This window comes from Lactuca serriola, chromosome 4, assembly GCF_051521515.1.
Source record: "Lactuca serriola cultivar US96UC23 chromosome 4, Lser_US96UC23_V15, whole genome shotgun sequence".
Taxonomy (NCBI): Eukaryota; Viridiplantae; Streptophyta; class Magnoliopsida; order Asterales; family Asteraceae; genus Lactuca; species Lactuca serriola.
The window spans coordinates 266,064,473-266,077,746 of record NC_136411.1 but is presented as its reverse complement, the minus strand read 5'-3'; the positions used below and the strand labels follow the sequence as shown (position 1 = coordinate 266,077,746).

The following is a 13,274-nucleotide window of genomic DNA, read 5'->3' as shown; positions in this document are numbered from 1 at the left end:
GTTTTTATATTTTTCATCTATTAAAAAGTATTTTATCTACATATTTACGGGTCAATTTTTTTTTTTTTTGGCTAAATTGTATATAAGTTAATTTATGTATAACGAAAAGAGTTGCAGAGCGTTTCCACTGTGCGCGTAGATGTAGGATTCAAAGTACATGCTCATCGCCATTACTAGTGCTTGGTCCAGATACCTGTGGCTTGTTATCTACGTCAGCTTTAGGCTGCTCCGCCGCCGTCGTCACCGGCCGTCAACTTTCTAACTCTATATAAATAATTCACACTCCTTCCACAATGATTGATGATATCACCCTACTAAAAAATAACTCAACCGCAAAGCACCGACTCAAGTCTGTGCCAAATTAAGTAGTTGGCTGTTTCTGTGTTAATCATGTCATCATCAAACGGTGGTGTTCCGCCGGGGTTCCGGTTTCACCCCACTGATGAAGAGCTTCTTCATTACTACTTGAAGAAGAAGATTTCATTTGAAAAGTTTGACATGGATGTCATTAGGGAAGTCGACTTGAACAAGATTGAGCCATGGGACCTCCAAGGTGAACTCTTCTTGTTTTTGTCTTTTCTTGATTTTGATGGTTTTCATGTAACTTAATAAATATATATTGTATTTGAAATTTCCACAGAGAGGTGCAAGATAGGTTCATCACCGGAAAACGAGTGGTACTTCTTCAGCCACAAGGATAAAAAGTATCCGACAGGATCGAGGACAAACAGAGCAACAAATGCTGGATTCTGGAAGGCAACTGGACGAGACAAATGCATCCGTAACACCTTCAAGAAGATTGGTATGAGGAAGACCCTAGTTTTCTATCGAGGCCGAGCTCCCCATGGGCAAAAAACTGATTGGATCATGCACGAGTATCGCCTTGAAGATATTGATGATCATCATGACCCCCTCAATTCCATTCCAACTTCTTCACCTGTAAGTTGAATCTATCTTCGTCTTGCTACCGGTGGTTTATTAGGATACATGATATTTAGAAACTTTTGAGTAGATATAAATTTTCATGTACTTATACTTGTTGTATTTTAACAGGAAGATGGGTGGGTGATTTGTCGTGTTTTCAAAAAGAGAAACTTATTCAAGGTTGGTGCAAACGAAGTATCGAGTGGTAGTATAGGGTCAGAACGACTCAACAACAACCAGTTTCAACCTCGTTCTTTACCATACGGTCAAGACAATAATCAGTATTTACAATATCAACAAACACATCAACAACAACAAAACTTCGACTTAGGCCTCAACTACAATCATCATCAACACCCTCACCTTATCCCTACCCACAAGCCTCTTGGATATGGTTTCTTGAATTTACCCTCAGAAGATTCTCCACTCATGGTTAGACAACTTATGACAAACCCTAGAGAATGCGATAGTGGAAGCTGTGAGAACCAGCTCGATGTAGGGTACCAAGCTTGTGAGCCTGGTCTAGAGGTTGACACCTGCAGTGAACAGGTTCAAATCATGGTTAATACGAATGTAAGAGAAGAGACAGTAAACGGATGGGGAATGGTTGATAGGCTTGTAACTTCGCATATTGGTCAACCTAACGAGGATGTCAATTCGACGAAAGGGATGTTGAGGTATCGAGATGATACAACGTCGTCTCTATCTATGCAACATGTCAACCAACTCTCCTTGCGAGGAGAGATGGACTTTTGGGGATATGAAAAGTAGCTCCATGAGAATGTGCTACGTTGATTTTATTCAAAACAATTACATTTATATTGAACAAAGGATGGTTCGGAGCGAAGATGGCTCTTAACCAATGAAACTACCAATTGTTTGATTATTACTTTATGTATTTAATCTTAATTTCATATGATTTTACATAATTTTGTCAAAGTATATTTAATTTTAGTTTAATGTATAAGTATTTTTGTGGTTCAATTAAACGAATTTTAAGTTGTATATTGAGTTAAGGACATCCATAATATTTGTACATATTAAACATCTAAACACAAAATCAAACACATTATATCCAAAATCAATAAAATGGGAGGTATAGATATCAACCTTTAGAAAAAAAAGGGAAAACCACCTAACATCAGAAAACCACAACAACTTAAGGTGAGTTGTAACGACTTTGCAGCTCACGTCTCTTGGGTGGTGGCTGGTAGTCATCGGAAAAAACCACCCAAAACCGGAAAAAAAAACGAGAAATCATAAGCAATAAGAGAAGAGAATAGGGACCTTGAAGCTTACCTCCAATGTAGGTCCGACTTCCGAGTCGACGATGTAGGTTGGTGAAGCAAGATCACACACACACACAGAGAGAGAGAGAGAGAGAGAGAGAGAGAGAGAGAGAGAGAGAGAGAGAGAGAGAGAGAGAGAGAGGTTTTTGGAGGTTGTGACGATGTACAATGGGTTCTATAACCTGATCTTGAAGATACAACCCTATACCGACGACATATTATCGATATACAGTTAAGTAACACGACATTGTTTCCTTTTTTTGATAAATAAAAAAAAGTGCACCATAGACATGTTGGTATAGAGGACCACAAGATCGATGCTCCTCTATTTCGACGACATGTCGTCATGATAGCCTTAAACCAACTGATGTCATTTCCCATTTCTAGAAACATTACTTTAAAAAAGAAAATATATATATAGTTTTTAAACATATAGAGACCACAATTCGCCGACATAGATTTTCATAAAATTGTGTAAAACACTTTATTTTCCCGCCTTACCTATTGCGGCCACAAGTCGTCGGTGTGGACGTTTTAGTCAATTATGTCTAGTTAATTCTATACCAACGACATGTCAACGGTATAACTCGATTTGTAGCGGTGACACATGTCGTTGGTATAGGGTCGTCGCTATAATGAGTTATTCTTATAGTGAATGCATTGAACTCCATAGAGTTCAATAGATTGTCACATTATCATTCAATAAATCATAAAAGTCTATCAATTTTTTTTCTAACAATACATTGAATTCTACAAAGTTCAATGAAACATATTTAAATATTTATTTAAGTATTAGAAAACTTTTTTTTTCCATTAAAAAGTTCAATGTCCATTCGACTCGATATGTTGAATGATAGAGTTTCATCTATTGAATTACAATTAGGTTTACCACTTCATAAAACGATTTCATTGAACTCTTCATTACAGATATTCTTAATGACGAATTCAATATTCAAACTTAACGAGCGTCCAACTATTGAGGTGATGAATTAACTTGTCAAAAAAGGTTTTATTATCGGTTTGGAGCAAGTTGTAATTCTTAAAGTTTTTGGTTTTGTTTTAACTTTTTTTGTTTTTTTGTTTTGTTTTTGTTTTTTTTTTGTTTTGTCATCTTTCATCTTGAACGTTCTTATAATTTCTTAATTGAACGAAATAAGAACTCAAGATGTATTATGATATCTATACAAATGTTTTTTGTTTGTTAATATAAACTAGATAGGAACCCCCACTTTGCGGGGGTCGGATTCGCCACTAATATCAAAGAAAACCGACTGAAGACATTATATAAAAGATGGTGTCATCGTTTATCAGTCGTTCGTGATGGAAGTAGGATGCTATAGTTGGTTGACTATGAAAGTATGATTCCTAAAAATGAAATAAAGTAGAAGTAAACTGAAATCTATTCTCTTTTTAAAACACATATGTTGGATTCTTAAAGCTACATAGACAAACAAAAACACATATTCAGAATTTAAGTGTAATGATTAAATAAGGAATCATTTGAAAACATAGAAAAAATCAGAGCATAACACGAAAACAACACCGAAAATTAGCCTCATTTACACACAATGGGTATGTTGACTTTTCATCTGCTTTTGCTCATGTTATCCTCTTGTTCTTCTATCCTTTTTGAGTCTTCTTAAAAAAATTCTCAGAAAGAAATAGATACGTGCCCATATTGAATTTATGTTGTGTTTTAATATTTGATGTTAGTGACTGATTTGTGATAGTTTAAATTCAGATCAAGCCCTATCATAGTCTTGAGTTCATGTGCTTTTGGACCAAACCATTGACCAACAATTTCTGCAATCTCTTTTGGTGACTTTGAAAATTTCCCATATCCATTTTTCACTATATAGGGTACATTTCCAACTTCCTGCATAATATCAGATTTCTAAGGTGTTGATAGAAAAATGACATTTTTACATTTGCATTCTAAAATCAACTTTAATAAGAAAATTACCTGGTCAGCAATGTAATCGTTTAGAATGATGGGGAGACCTCGAATCATGGCATCTGCAATTATGGCTGGACCAGCCTATGAGACATGCAAAATTAACCAATAAACAAAATTAGAAATTTAACATTAGTGTGAGCGATAAAGAGTAAAAAGAGTTGAGTATCTGAAATAATAAAAAAAAGTAAAAAAAAAATTGAATATTGAATAAAGAGTGGTAACCTCACTTTCCACAACTATTTTACTTATTAATCTTCCCTTGCTAAAATTGAATATCTGAAACAGTAAAAAAAGTAAAAGAAAAATAATAGTAAATTAGTTTAAAGAAATAAAGAAGCAGTGAAGGATATGAATTAATTGTCGAGACTTATTTTTGTGCATTGCCAACTAAAACGAAGTTATTATTCACCTGTATTTATTAGGGAAAAAAAGAATTACTAATTCTCATTCATAGATGGCTATTTGGCATTTTTTCCCTAACTCCTCTGACATGAATACTGTGAAATTTGTTTTTTTTGAAATGCAAGGGTAAAATGGTCATTTAGTCTCGTTTATACGTTTTATTTAGTCTACGGTGTGTATACATCACTTTATCCATATCTACATCAGTACTCATTCAGAGAAAAAAGAGAAACATTTCCTAAGTTTATTATGTTGGTTACAAATAAAGGAATAAGAACATAAATATAAGTAAGAGAAAGTTATATTTGATGTGAACTTACAGGATGAAAACGAATACAAAGCTGAGAAGTAACTCCATATATTACTAGAATGCAAAGCTCATTAAAACCTCACAATTTTATCCAATGAAGGCGATGCGATGTACTGATCATTCAATGAAAGGTCAAAACCTGGAAAAATGAGATTATAGATGAAAAAAAGATATTAAAGGAAAGACTAAAGAGCCAGTACCAGTTGATCAAACCCATGACATCTTTTGTGTGCCCAGTCAATTTGTTCATGATTGAAGGTAGATCAGAGAAGGTTTCTCATAGGTCAAACCCATTTGTTACTTCAAATTTCACATAGCATTTTAAGGAAATTAGAAATTGACAATGAAGATTAGTAAATAGATCCTATTTCATATCCAACCGAAGCATGTTCACCGACACTGGTCAAAGAACTGCACAAAAATCTCTGTAAACTTGCAAACAACGAATTATCACTTCTTTTCAGTTGTATGAACAAACAAAAACCACCATAGCCTGTAATCAATTTACTTTTTATATTGGATGGTAAAAAAGTAATAAATTAAAATGTAAACCAAGAATTTGAATTATTTACCACATCTGGTTAAAAACAGAATAAATTTGATTTAAAAATAACTAAATGTAACAATATCTTATCTGAAACCATCACATGCAACAGAAACAACGGGAACAAAAAGTCAAATTCATCGATTTTAAACCCTAATTTGAAGGAAATTAAAGTTATTTAACAACATAATTGTATACTTTGAACTGTATGTGTTACCTTTGCTTAACGGGCAAGGTAGACGTGAGTGAATTTGTTGATCCACGACATTGATGTGCTTCCCGAGAAGAACCTACGGGTGAAGTACAGTAGTTGCCGGCGGTTGATTGGAACCCATCTTCAATATCTCCTCTGTTTCGAACTGGGTTATGCAAGAAGGCGACAAAGCAGGTTGTTTGGAGGGCATCGACAGTGAGGTTTGGTGGGTATAATGAAATGTGTAAACAACTGACTGGGAGATTGAGGAGGCAGAAGTATATGAAACACAAAAGACGAATCGAAATTGAAAGTGGGAAAACGGGGTAGCGGTACCTGAGATGTTTGCTAAAAGTAAAACCGAAACCTAATCTATGGGAAAACGGTTTGAAGGAGAATACGATGGAAGACGACCGTACGTTTCTTGTAACAACGGAAATTTTAAAACAAAATTTTCATTTCTTAAAATGTATTTCCATCCAAAATAAGGCATAAAGATCCAATGTGTCATGTCATAATACAAACATATAAATCCCAAGATCATAAATCCTCCATCAGTGTGTACAGATCACGCCGACGCCTTCCCACGGTCCTCGCTAGTACTTAAAACACATACACAACAACTGTAAGCATAAATGCTTAGTGAGTTCCCCAAAATACAACCTACGCACATACGCCTTTCCAGGCCCTGACCTTCCGGTCCATGTGTCTCAGGGGACTTCCGTCCCTACTGGGTAAACCTTCCGGTCCTACCCACGCCAACCTTACGGTCCACATTACAACGCCTTCCGGCCCATAACATATTCGCCTTCCGGCCCATAACATAATGCCTTCCGGCCCATATCAAGCATATCATACATAGCACAGATAACAATTAACTTATCACATATAGCACATATGTCTCATACCATATCCGACCTTCCGGTCACACAGTCAAAACCCTTCCGGGTACAGTATAGTGAGAAGACTCACCTCGTGAATATCGATAGCTAGCAAATCCCGAAATCACTCGTGCTCGATCCTCCGAGCTACAATCCCCCTATAACATCATACGTCTCTTATTAACACTTTTACCACTAAGGTTGACTACCCTTTTCAAGTCAACACTAGTCAACTCTGGTCAACGGTCAACGGTCAACGATCAACTTTGACCGGACTCGGCGAGTGCACTAGGGCAACTCGACGAGTCTAGACGTTTTCACCAACTCTCTAGGATTCCCTTTTTGACATGTCGAGTATTCCCCTGACTCGACAAGTTCCACCTGGTAAGAATCGCGGGGCCACCCCGACTCAACTCTTCGAGTCTCAAGAACAACTCGGCGAGTCCCAGTTCGACTCAGTCCACCTGTCAACCCTCTCCAACTCGCCCTGACTCACTGAGTCAACCTATAACTCGGCAGGATCACTCACTGAGCGATTTAAGGGCAATCTTCAAGCTACTCGCCGAGTCTGTTCATTGGACTCGGCGAGTCCATGCCATGCAACCACTCAAACTTGCTTCTGAGGTCATATCCGCCCCAACAATTCATAGATCTGGCCTTCCTAAGCTGATTCATCACGTAAAGTCCTTATCTTGGTGTTCATAACACACCCCATGGCTCATAAATGGTGTTTTGACCTTAGACATAAGGATTCCAATCCAAAACCCCCACAGATTCACAAAAAGCTTGGGTAAAGGGACACTCTGGACCTCCAAGGGTCCAGATCTATAATCTAAATCGCCTAAGGGACCAAGGAAGCACTAGATCTAGCCACAAAAGGACTCAATAAGCCCTAAATCAATATAAACATCAACATAGCAGAGAATAGCTCGAAGATAGTACCTCAAATGTGATGTTCTGGACCCCAAACCCTCAGGAAGTAGCTTCTCTTGCTTTCCCTTAGCTGATTCTTCCTTTCCCTTGCAAGATGACACCTCCAAGGTCAACAATGGCTTCCTACTTTGCTCCAAACGCTCACACTTGCTAGGGTTTCACTCAAGGGACTGGTGAGCACAAATGACGGCCATAAGGCCCTTTAAATAGGTCCCAAACCCGAGAAATTAGGGTTTCATTAAACAGCGCGGACTCGCCGAGTCCATACCTTGGACTCGCCGAGTCCAGGCGCGAACCCGCGTCCAGAATCGCGATCCTACTCGGCGAGTCTGAGCTCCAACTCGCCGAGTCCCCTCACAAAACATCAAAATTGAAAGCATAAAAGATACCTGGAAATCCGGGCTGTTACAACTCTCCCCCACTAGAACTAGACTTCGCCCTCGAAGTCTCGCTCTGAAAATAGCTCTGGATGCTGCTCACGCATCTCACGCTCCGGCTCCCAGGTCATCTCTGATCCCTTCCGATGTTGACACTCAACCAACACCAAGGGTACCTCCTTGTTCCTCAGAACCTTGATCTTCCGATCTCTGATGGCCACCGGCCTCTCGGCATAATTCAGGCTCGCATCTACCTGAATATCCTCTAATGGAACTACTGCCGACTCATCGGCTATACACTTCCTCAGCTGCGACACATGAAAAGTGTCGTGAATCTGCCCCAACTCTGCTGGCAAATCCAAACGATAGGCTACCCAGCCTACCCTCGCGATCACACGGAATGGACCAATATATCGGGGCCCTAACTTGCCCCTCTTCCTGAACCGAATCACCCCTTTCCAAGGAGAGACCTTCCGGAGAACGAGATCGCCGACCTGAAACTCAAGCTCGGACCGGCGTCTGTCCGCATAACTCTTCTGTCGGCTCTGGGCGGTCAACAACCTCTGTCTGACCTACTGAATCTGCTCAGTCGTCTGAAGCACGATCTCTGTACTGCCCATCACTCTTTGCCCAACCTCTCCCCAACAAATGGGGGTCCAACACCTCCTCCCATACAACAGCTCAAAGGGTGGCATACCAATGCTCGAATGGTGGCTGTTGCTGTAGGAAAACTCTGCCAAGGGTAAATACGTATCCCAGCTACCCCCGAAATCCAACACACATGCTCGGAGCATGTCCTCAAGCGTCTGAATCATCCGCTCACGATCTGAAACAATCGAGATCGGCACCCTATGCCGAGATACCACTTCCCTCACATACACCTCCGCCAATTTCTCCGCTGAAGAACTCTCACTAATGGCAAGGAAGTGAGCGCTCTTCGTCAACCTGTCCACAATCACCCAAATTGCATCAACTCCTCTGGCAGTCCTCGGAAATTTGGTGATGAAATCCATAGTGATCTGTTCCCACTTCCACTCGGGAACCTCCAATGGCTGCAACTTACCATGCGGCCTCTGGTGCTCGGCCTTAACCCTACGACAGGTCAAGCACCTCTCAACAAACCATGCGACGTCCCTCTTCATACAGGGCCACCAATACTCCTTCCTCAAATCCAAATACATCTTTGTAGCCCCGGGATGAATCGAGAATTTCGATCGATGCGCTTCCTCCATCAAAGTAGTACGCGTACCGCCCACAAACGGTACCCAAATCCGACCCTGAAAAGTCATAAGCCCTCGACCATCCGTTAGGAATTCCGAAACCAACCCAACGACCCATTCCTTCTTCTGCATCTCAGGTTGCACAGCCTCGGCCTGTGCCCCACGAATGGCATCTAGTACCGGAGCTATCACGGTCAATCTCAAACATACATCCCGCAGTGGAGTGCTCTCCGCCCTGCGGCTCAACGCATCGGCTACCACATTAGCCTTGTCTGGGTGGTACAGGATCTCACAATCATAATCCTTGACCACATCCAACCACCTCCTCTGCCGCATATTTAGGTTGGGCTGATCCATCAAGTACCTCAAACTCTTATGGTCCGTGTATATCGTACACCGAACCCCATACAAGTAGTGACGCCAAATCTTGAGGGCGAACACTACTGCCCCCAACTCTAGATCATGGGTGGGATATCTCGTCTCATGAGGCTTCAGCTGCCTCGATGCATATGCTATCACATGCCCCCTCTGCATCAGCACCGCTCCCAACCCCAAAATCGATGCATCACAATATACTACAAAATCCTCCATCCCTTCCGGGAGAGCTAATATCGGGGCTTCGCACAACCTTTGGCGAAGTGTCTCAAAGGAGGCCTGCTGCTCGGGACCCCATGAAAAAGCAACACCCTTCCGGGTCAATCTGGTGAGTGGCACTGCGATCTTGGAGAAATCCTTGATAAATCTCCGATAATACCCTGCCAACCCAAGGAAACTCCTGATCTCAGAGGGTGACTTCGGCACCTCCCAACTCATCACCGCCTCAACCTTGGCCGGATCGACCAGTATCCCTTCTTGGTTAACAAGATGTCCTAAGAACTGGACCTCCCGCAACCAGAAATCACACTTGGAGAACTTTGCATAAAGCTTCTCCGATCTCAGGACCCCAAGGACCTCCCTCAAATGCTCCTCATGCTGCTCTCTAGATCTCGAATATATCAGAATGTCATCGATAAATACAATCACTGACCGATCCAACATCGGCCTACATACTCAGTTCATGAGATCCATGAACACAGCCGGGGCATTGGTCAGCCCAAAAGGCATCACCACAAACTCATAATGCCCATAACGCGTCCTGAACACTGTCTTCTGGACGTCCTCATCTCGCACTCTCACCTGATGATATCCAGACCTCAAGTCGATCTTGGAGAACCAAGATGCTCCCTGCAACTGATCGAACAAATCGTCGATCCTCGGTAATGGGTAACGGTTCTTGAGCGTCAGCTTGTTCAACTCCCGGTAATCAATGCACATCCGGTGTGAACCATCCTTCTTCTTGACGAACAGGATAGGCGCTCCCCACGGTGAGCTGCGCGGCCGAATAAACCCCTTCCCAAGCAGCTCCTGAAGCTGCGAGGATAACTCTTGCATCTCTGGAGGTACAAGACGATAAGGCACCTTAGCGATAGGCGCGGCCCCCGGAACCAAGTCGATACTGAACTCCACTTGCCTCACTGGAGGCACACCCGGCAACTCCTCGGGAAAAACATCTGGAAACTCACGCACCACCGGAACCTCCTCGACTGAACTCGGCCTCTCAGGAGCCACCCGCGTATCCATCACATATGCCACAAAACCCTTACATCCCTGCTGTAGACACTGCCTCGCCCTAGCGGCCGAACAAAAAGTTGATCCCGAACGTGTACCCTCGTCGTACACCGAAAGAACTCCCCCACTAGGGTCTCGTATGGTCACCAGCTGACGCTCGCAGTTGATAACTGCGCCGAATCTGCTCAACCAGTCCATGCCCACAATGACACAGACATCACCCATCGCAATAGGAACCAGATTAATCGGAAACTCAACCCCGAAAATCTCTAACACACATCCCCGGAGAACCTCCGTGGCACAAATCACTCTCTCGTCAGCTATAGAAACTCTCAGAGGCCGACTCAACGCCTCACGACTAACACTGATATGCTGACTAAAGGCCAAAGATACGAAAGACCAACTCGCACCCGAGTCAAATAATACTAAAGCAGGTACAGAATTCACAAGAAAAGTACCTACGCATAAACATGAAATAAGCATAACATCCCATAAAGAATAATAATTACACGAAAGAATACATACCAGCCACAACATCAGGCGCCGCGCGGACCTCCTCCGCAGTCAACTGGAAAGCTCTCCCATGAGCCCTCGGGGCCTCGGCCTTCACTGGTCGAGTCTCAGTAGCCCTGGCAGCAGGTGCAGATCTCTGGTGAAGCTGAGGGCACTCGGCCTTCCGATGGCCGGTTTGGTTGCAATGGAAGCAAACCATAAACCCCTTGGGGCAATCCCTAGCAATGTGCCCCTCCTTGCCACACTTGTAGCAAGCACCTAATCGACATGTCCCCTCGTGACCCTTGCCGCACTTTCCGCAAGTGCGGCCCTTCAGACCTCCCGTCCTCGAATCGGCGGACTTAGTCTGCTTGGCTACCGACTGAGACTGAGTCGGCCGCCGATCCACTCGTTGAGACTCGGCCTCCTCCCTGGCCTGGGTCTCCAACTCGATCTCGCGCTTCCTGGCATTTGCCTGAAGCTCAGCAAAGGTATGATATGTCGAGTTCGATACGAACTCCCGGATATCCCTCCTCAACACACCCAAATACAGGCTCATTCGAGCCTGCTCCGTGGACACCTGCTCGGGGCAGAACATCGCCCTCTCTGTCACACCCCCAAACCAAGGATGGCGGAAACGTCCGGGGGTGGAGGACTTCATGTAGAGTATCACAACAACGAGTATAATAGTGCTCAAAGTAAATACAACCATCATAAATATAATTGAAAAAGTTACACCAAAGTATATGTTTACATGATTCAAATCAATTACATTATGATACAAAATGAACTGTTCGACGATTTATCGTCCCATCCTCAAAACGTGGTTGATTTCCTGTTTCACTGAATTCCTGAGAATACAAGTAGTTTTGAAAAGTGTCAACACAAAGGTTGGTGAGTTCATAAGCTTTTGACAGTAAGAGTTTGAAAATCGATCTTTGTAAAGAGATGTATGTTACCAAGAAAAATCCAATATTTTCCTTACAAAAGTTATGTAGTCCTAAATACCAGGACCGGAAATGAACAACTATTTGTCATACTTAAAGATATAAAAGTGGTTTTAAATCGGCATAAAACCCTTTCTGATGTGAGAAAAATCCCGTAATGAATGATGTGTAGTCTTAAATACCAAGACCGAAAGTATACAATAAAGTATGTAATTGTTGATGTAAAAAGTGATTTTAAATCGACATAAAACCCTTTTAAATATGAAGGCGTATAAGTATTTTTCCCATACTTAAAGTAATTTCAGTGAGCTAAATAGACATAACTCGCTAATTTAAAGTTATAACCCGTAAATCTTATGATTGTTAATACCACATGTGAGCTATCATAACCATACTTGACATAGACGGCCTCGTAATACGACGTTCTTCAGGTGTCGCCGTTAAATGACACTTGTCACCACAGACCTGCCGGTCTAGCTGTTGCAAGCAGCTCTGGTGTGGGTTTGTCAAACCCAATATAGATCTATACACAACTATCACGTTCTCCCTACAAGAGACTCTGGTTACAATTTACAGGACTTTTTGACTTTGTTACTTTTGAAGTAACCCGAAGGGAATGACTCACAAATTTATTCATTAACAGATTTACGTGAACTAAACTGAAAACCTTTGGTAAATAAGTTTGAGAAGTAAATGATACATAAACTATACCTATTATAGTTTATCCAAAACGTTTGTAATGTATAAGAATTCTTTTATGAATGCTTTAATGCTATGAATCCATAAACTATGCTCATTATAGTTCAATATACGTGTTCTAAATGAATGAATAATCTTATCATGAATGACTATATTTCAGTTTATGATGATAAACTAACAAGGAAACACATTCAATATTTAGAACTTATCGTTATACCCTTTGCTCAACATAATACAAAGTGTTATGAAAGTTATAAGCTGTTAACAAATTTTCAACCTTGTAAGGGTATTTTGGGGATTTTTACCGTTCGGGCGTTGGCTGATCGTACACACTGCTTCATTCTTGTTTACCACAAAATCCTTTATAAAAATTTTATGCCTTTGTTTTTAAAAGTTTTCCTCAAATCCTTGGTTTGAGTTCAGTTACGCCCGAAGGTGTACCCAAATCCCTCAAACCAAGGCTCTGATACCAACTTGTAACAACGGAAATTTTAAAAC

At 41.5% G+C, this 13,274-nt stretch overlaps 1 protein-coding gene and 1 long non-coding RNA gene across 3 annotated transcripts; one reads left to right on the top strand and one right to left on the bottom strand.

Moving 5' to 3' along the window:
• Positions 1 to 277: 277 nt before the first annotated feature.
• Positions 278 to 1,853, top strand: LOC145100607 (protein BEARSKIN1-like). Its single transcript, XM_079037811.1, has 3 exons — positions 278 to 553; positions 641 to 939; positions 1,054 to 1,853. Exons 1-3 carry the CDS (start codon positions 391 to 393, stop codon positions 1,693 to 1,695), a joined length of 1,104 nt encoding a protein of 367 aa, XP_078893937.1. The 5' UTR covers positions 278 to 390; the 3' UTR covers positions 1,696 to 1,853.
• A 1,823-nt stretch (positions 1,854 to 3,676) lies between these two features.
• On the bottom strand, positions 3,677 to 5,045 carry LOC145097001 (uncharacterized). 2 transcript variants are annotated; one of them, XR_013704201.1, is made up of 3 exons: positions 4,398 to 5,045; positions 4,177 to 4,251; positions 3,677 to 4,089 (listed from the first exon to the last, which is right to left on the bottom strand). It is a non-coding gene; the product is annotated as an uncharacterized LOC145097001 (long non-coding RNA). The 2 variants fall into 2 exon arrangements; XR_013704200.1 differs by lacking the exon at positions 4,398 to 5,045 and having other exon boundaries at positions 4,177 to 4,383.
• Positions 5,046 to 13,274: the final 8,229 nt, after the last annotated feature.

Coding starts and splice junctions, on each gene's coding strand:
- LOC145100607 (XM_079037811.1), top strand. CDS start 391: ATGTCATCATCAAACGGTGGTGTTCCGCCGGGGTTCCGGTTTCACCCC. Junction 554..640: donor TGAGCCATGGGACCTCCAAG/GTGAACTCTTCT, acceptor AAATTTCCACAG/AGAGGTGCAAGATAGGTTCA. Junction 940..1,053: donor CCATTCCAACTTCTTCACCT/GTAAGTTGAATC, acceptor GTATTTTAACAG/GAAGATGGGTGGGTGATTTG.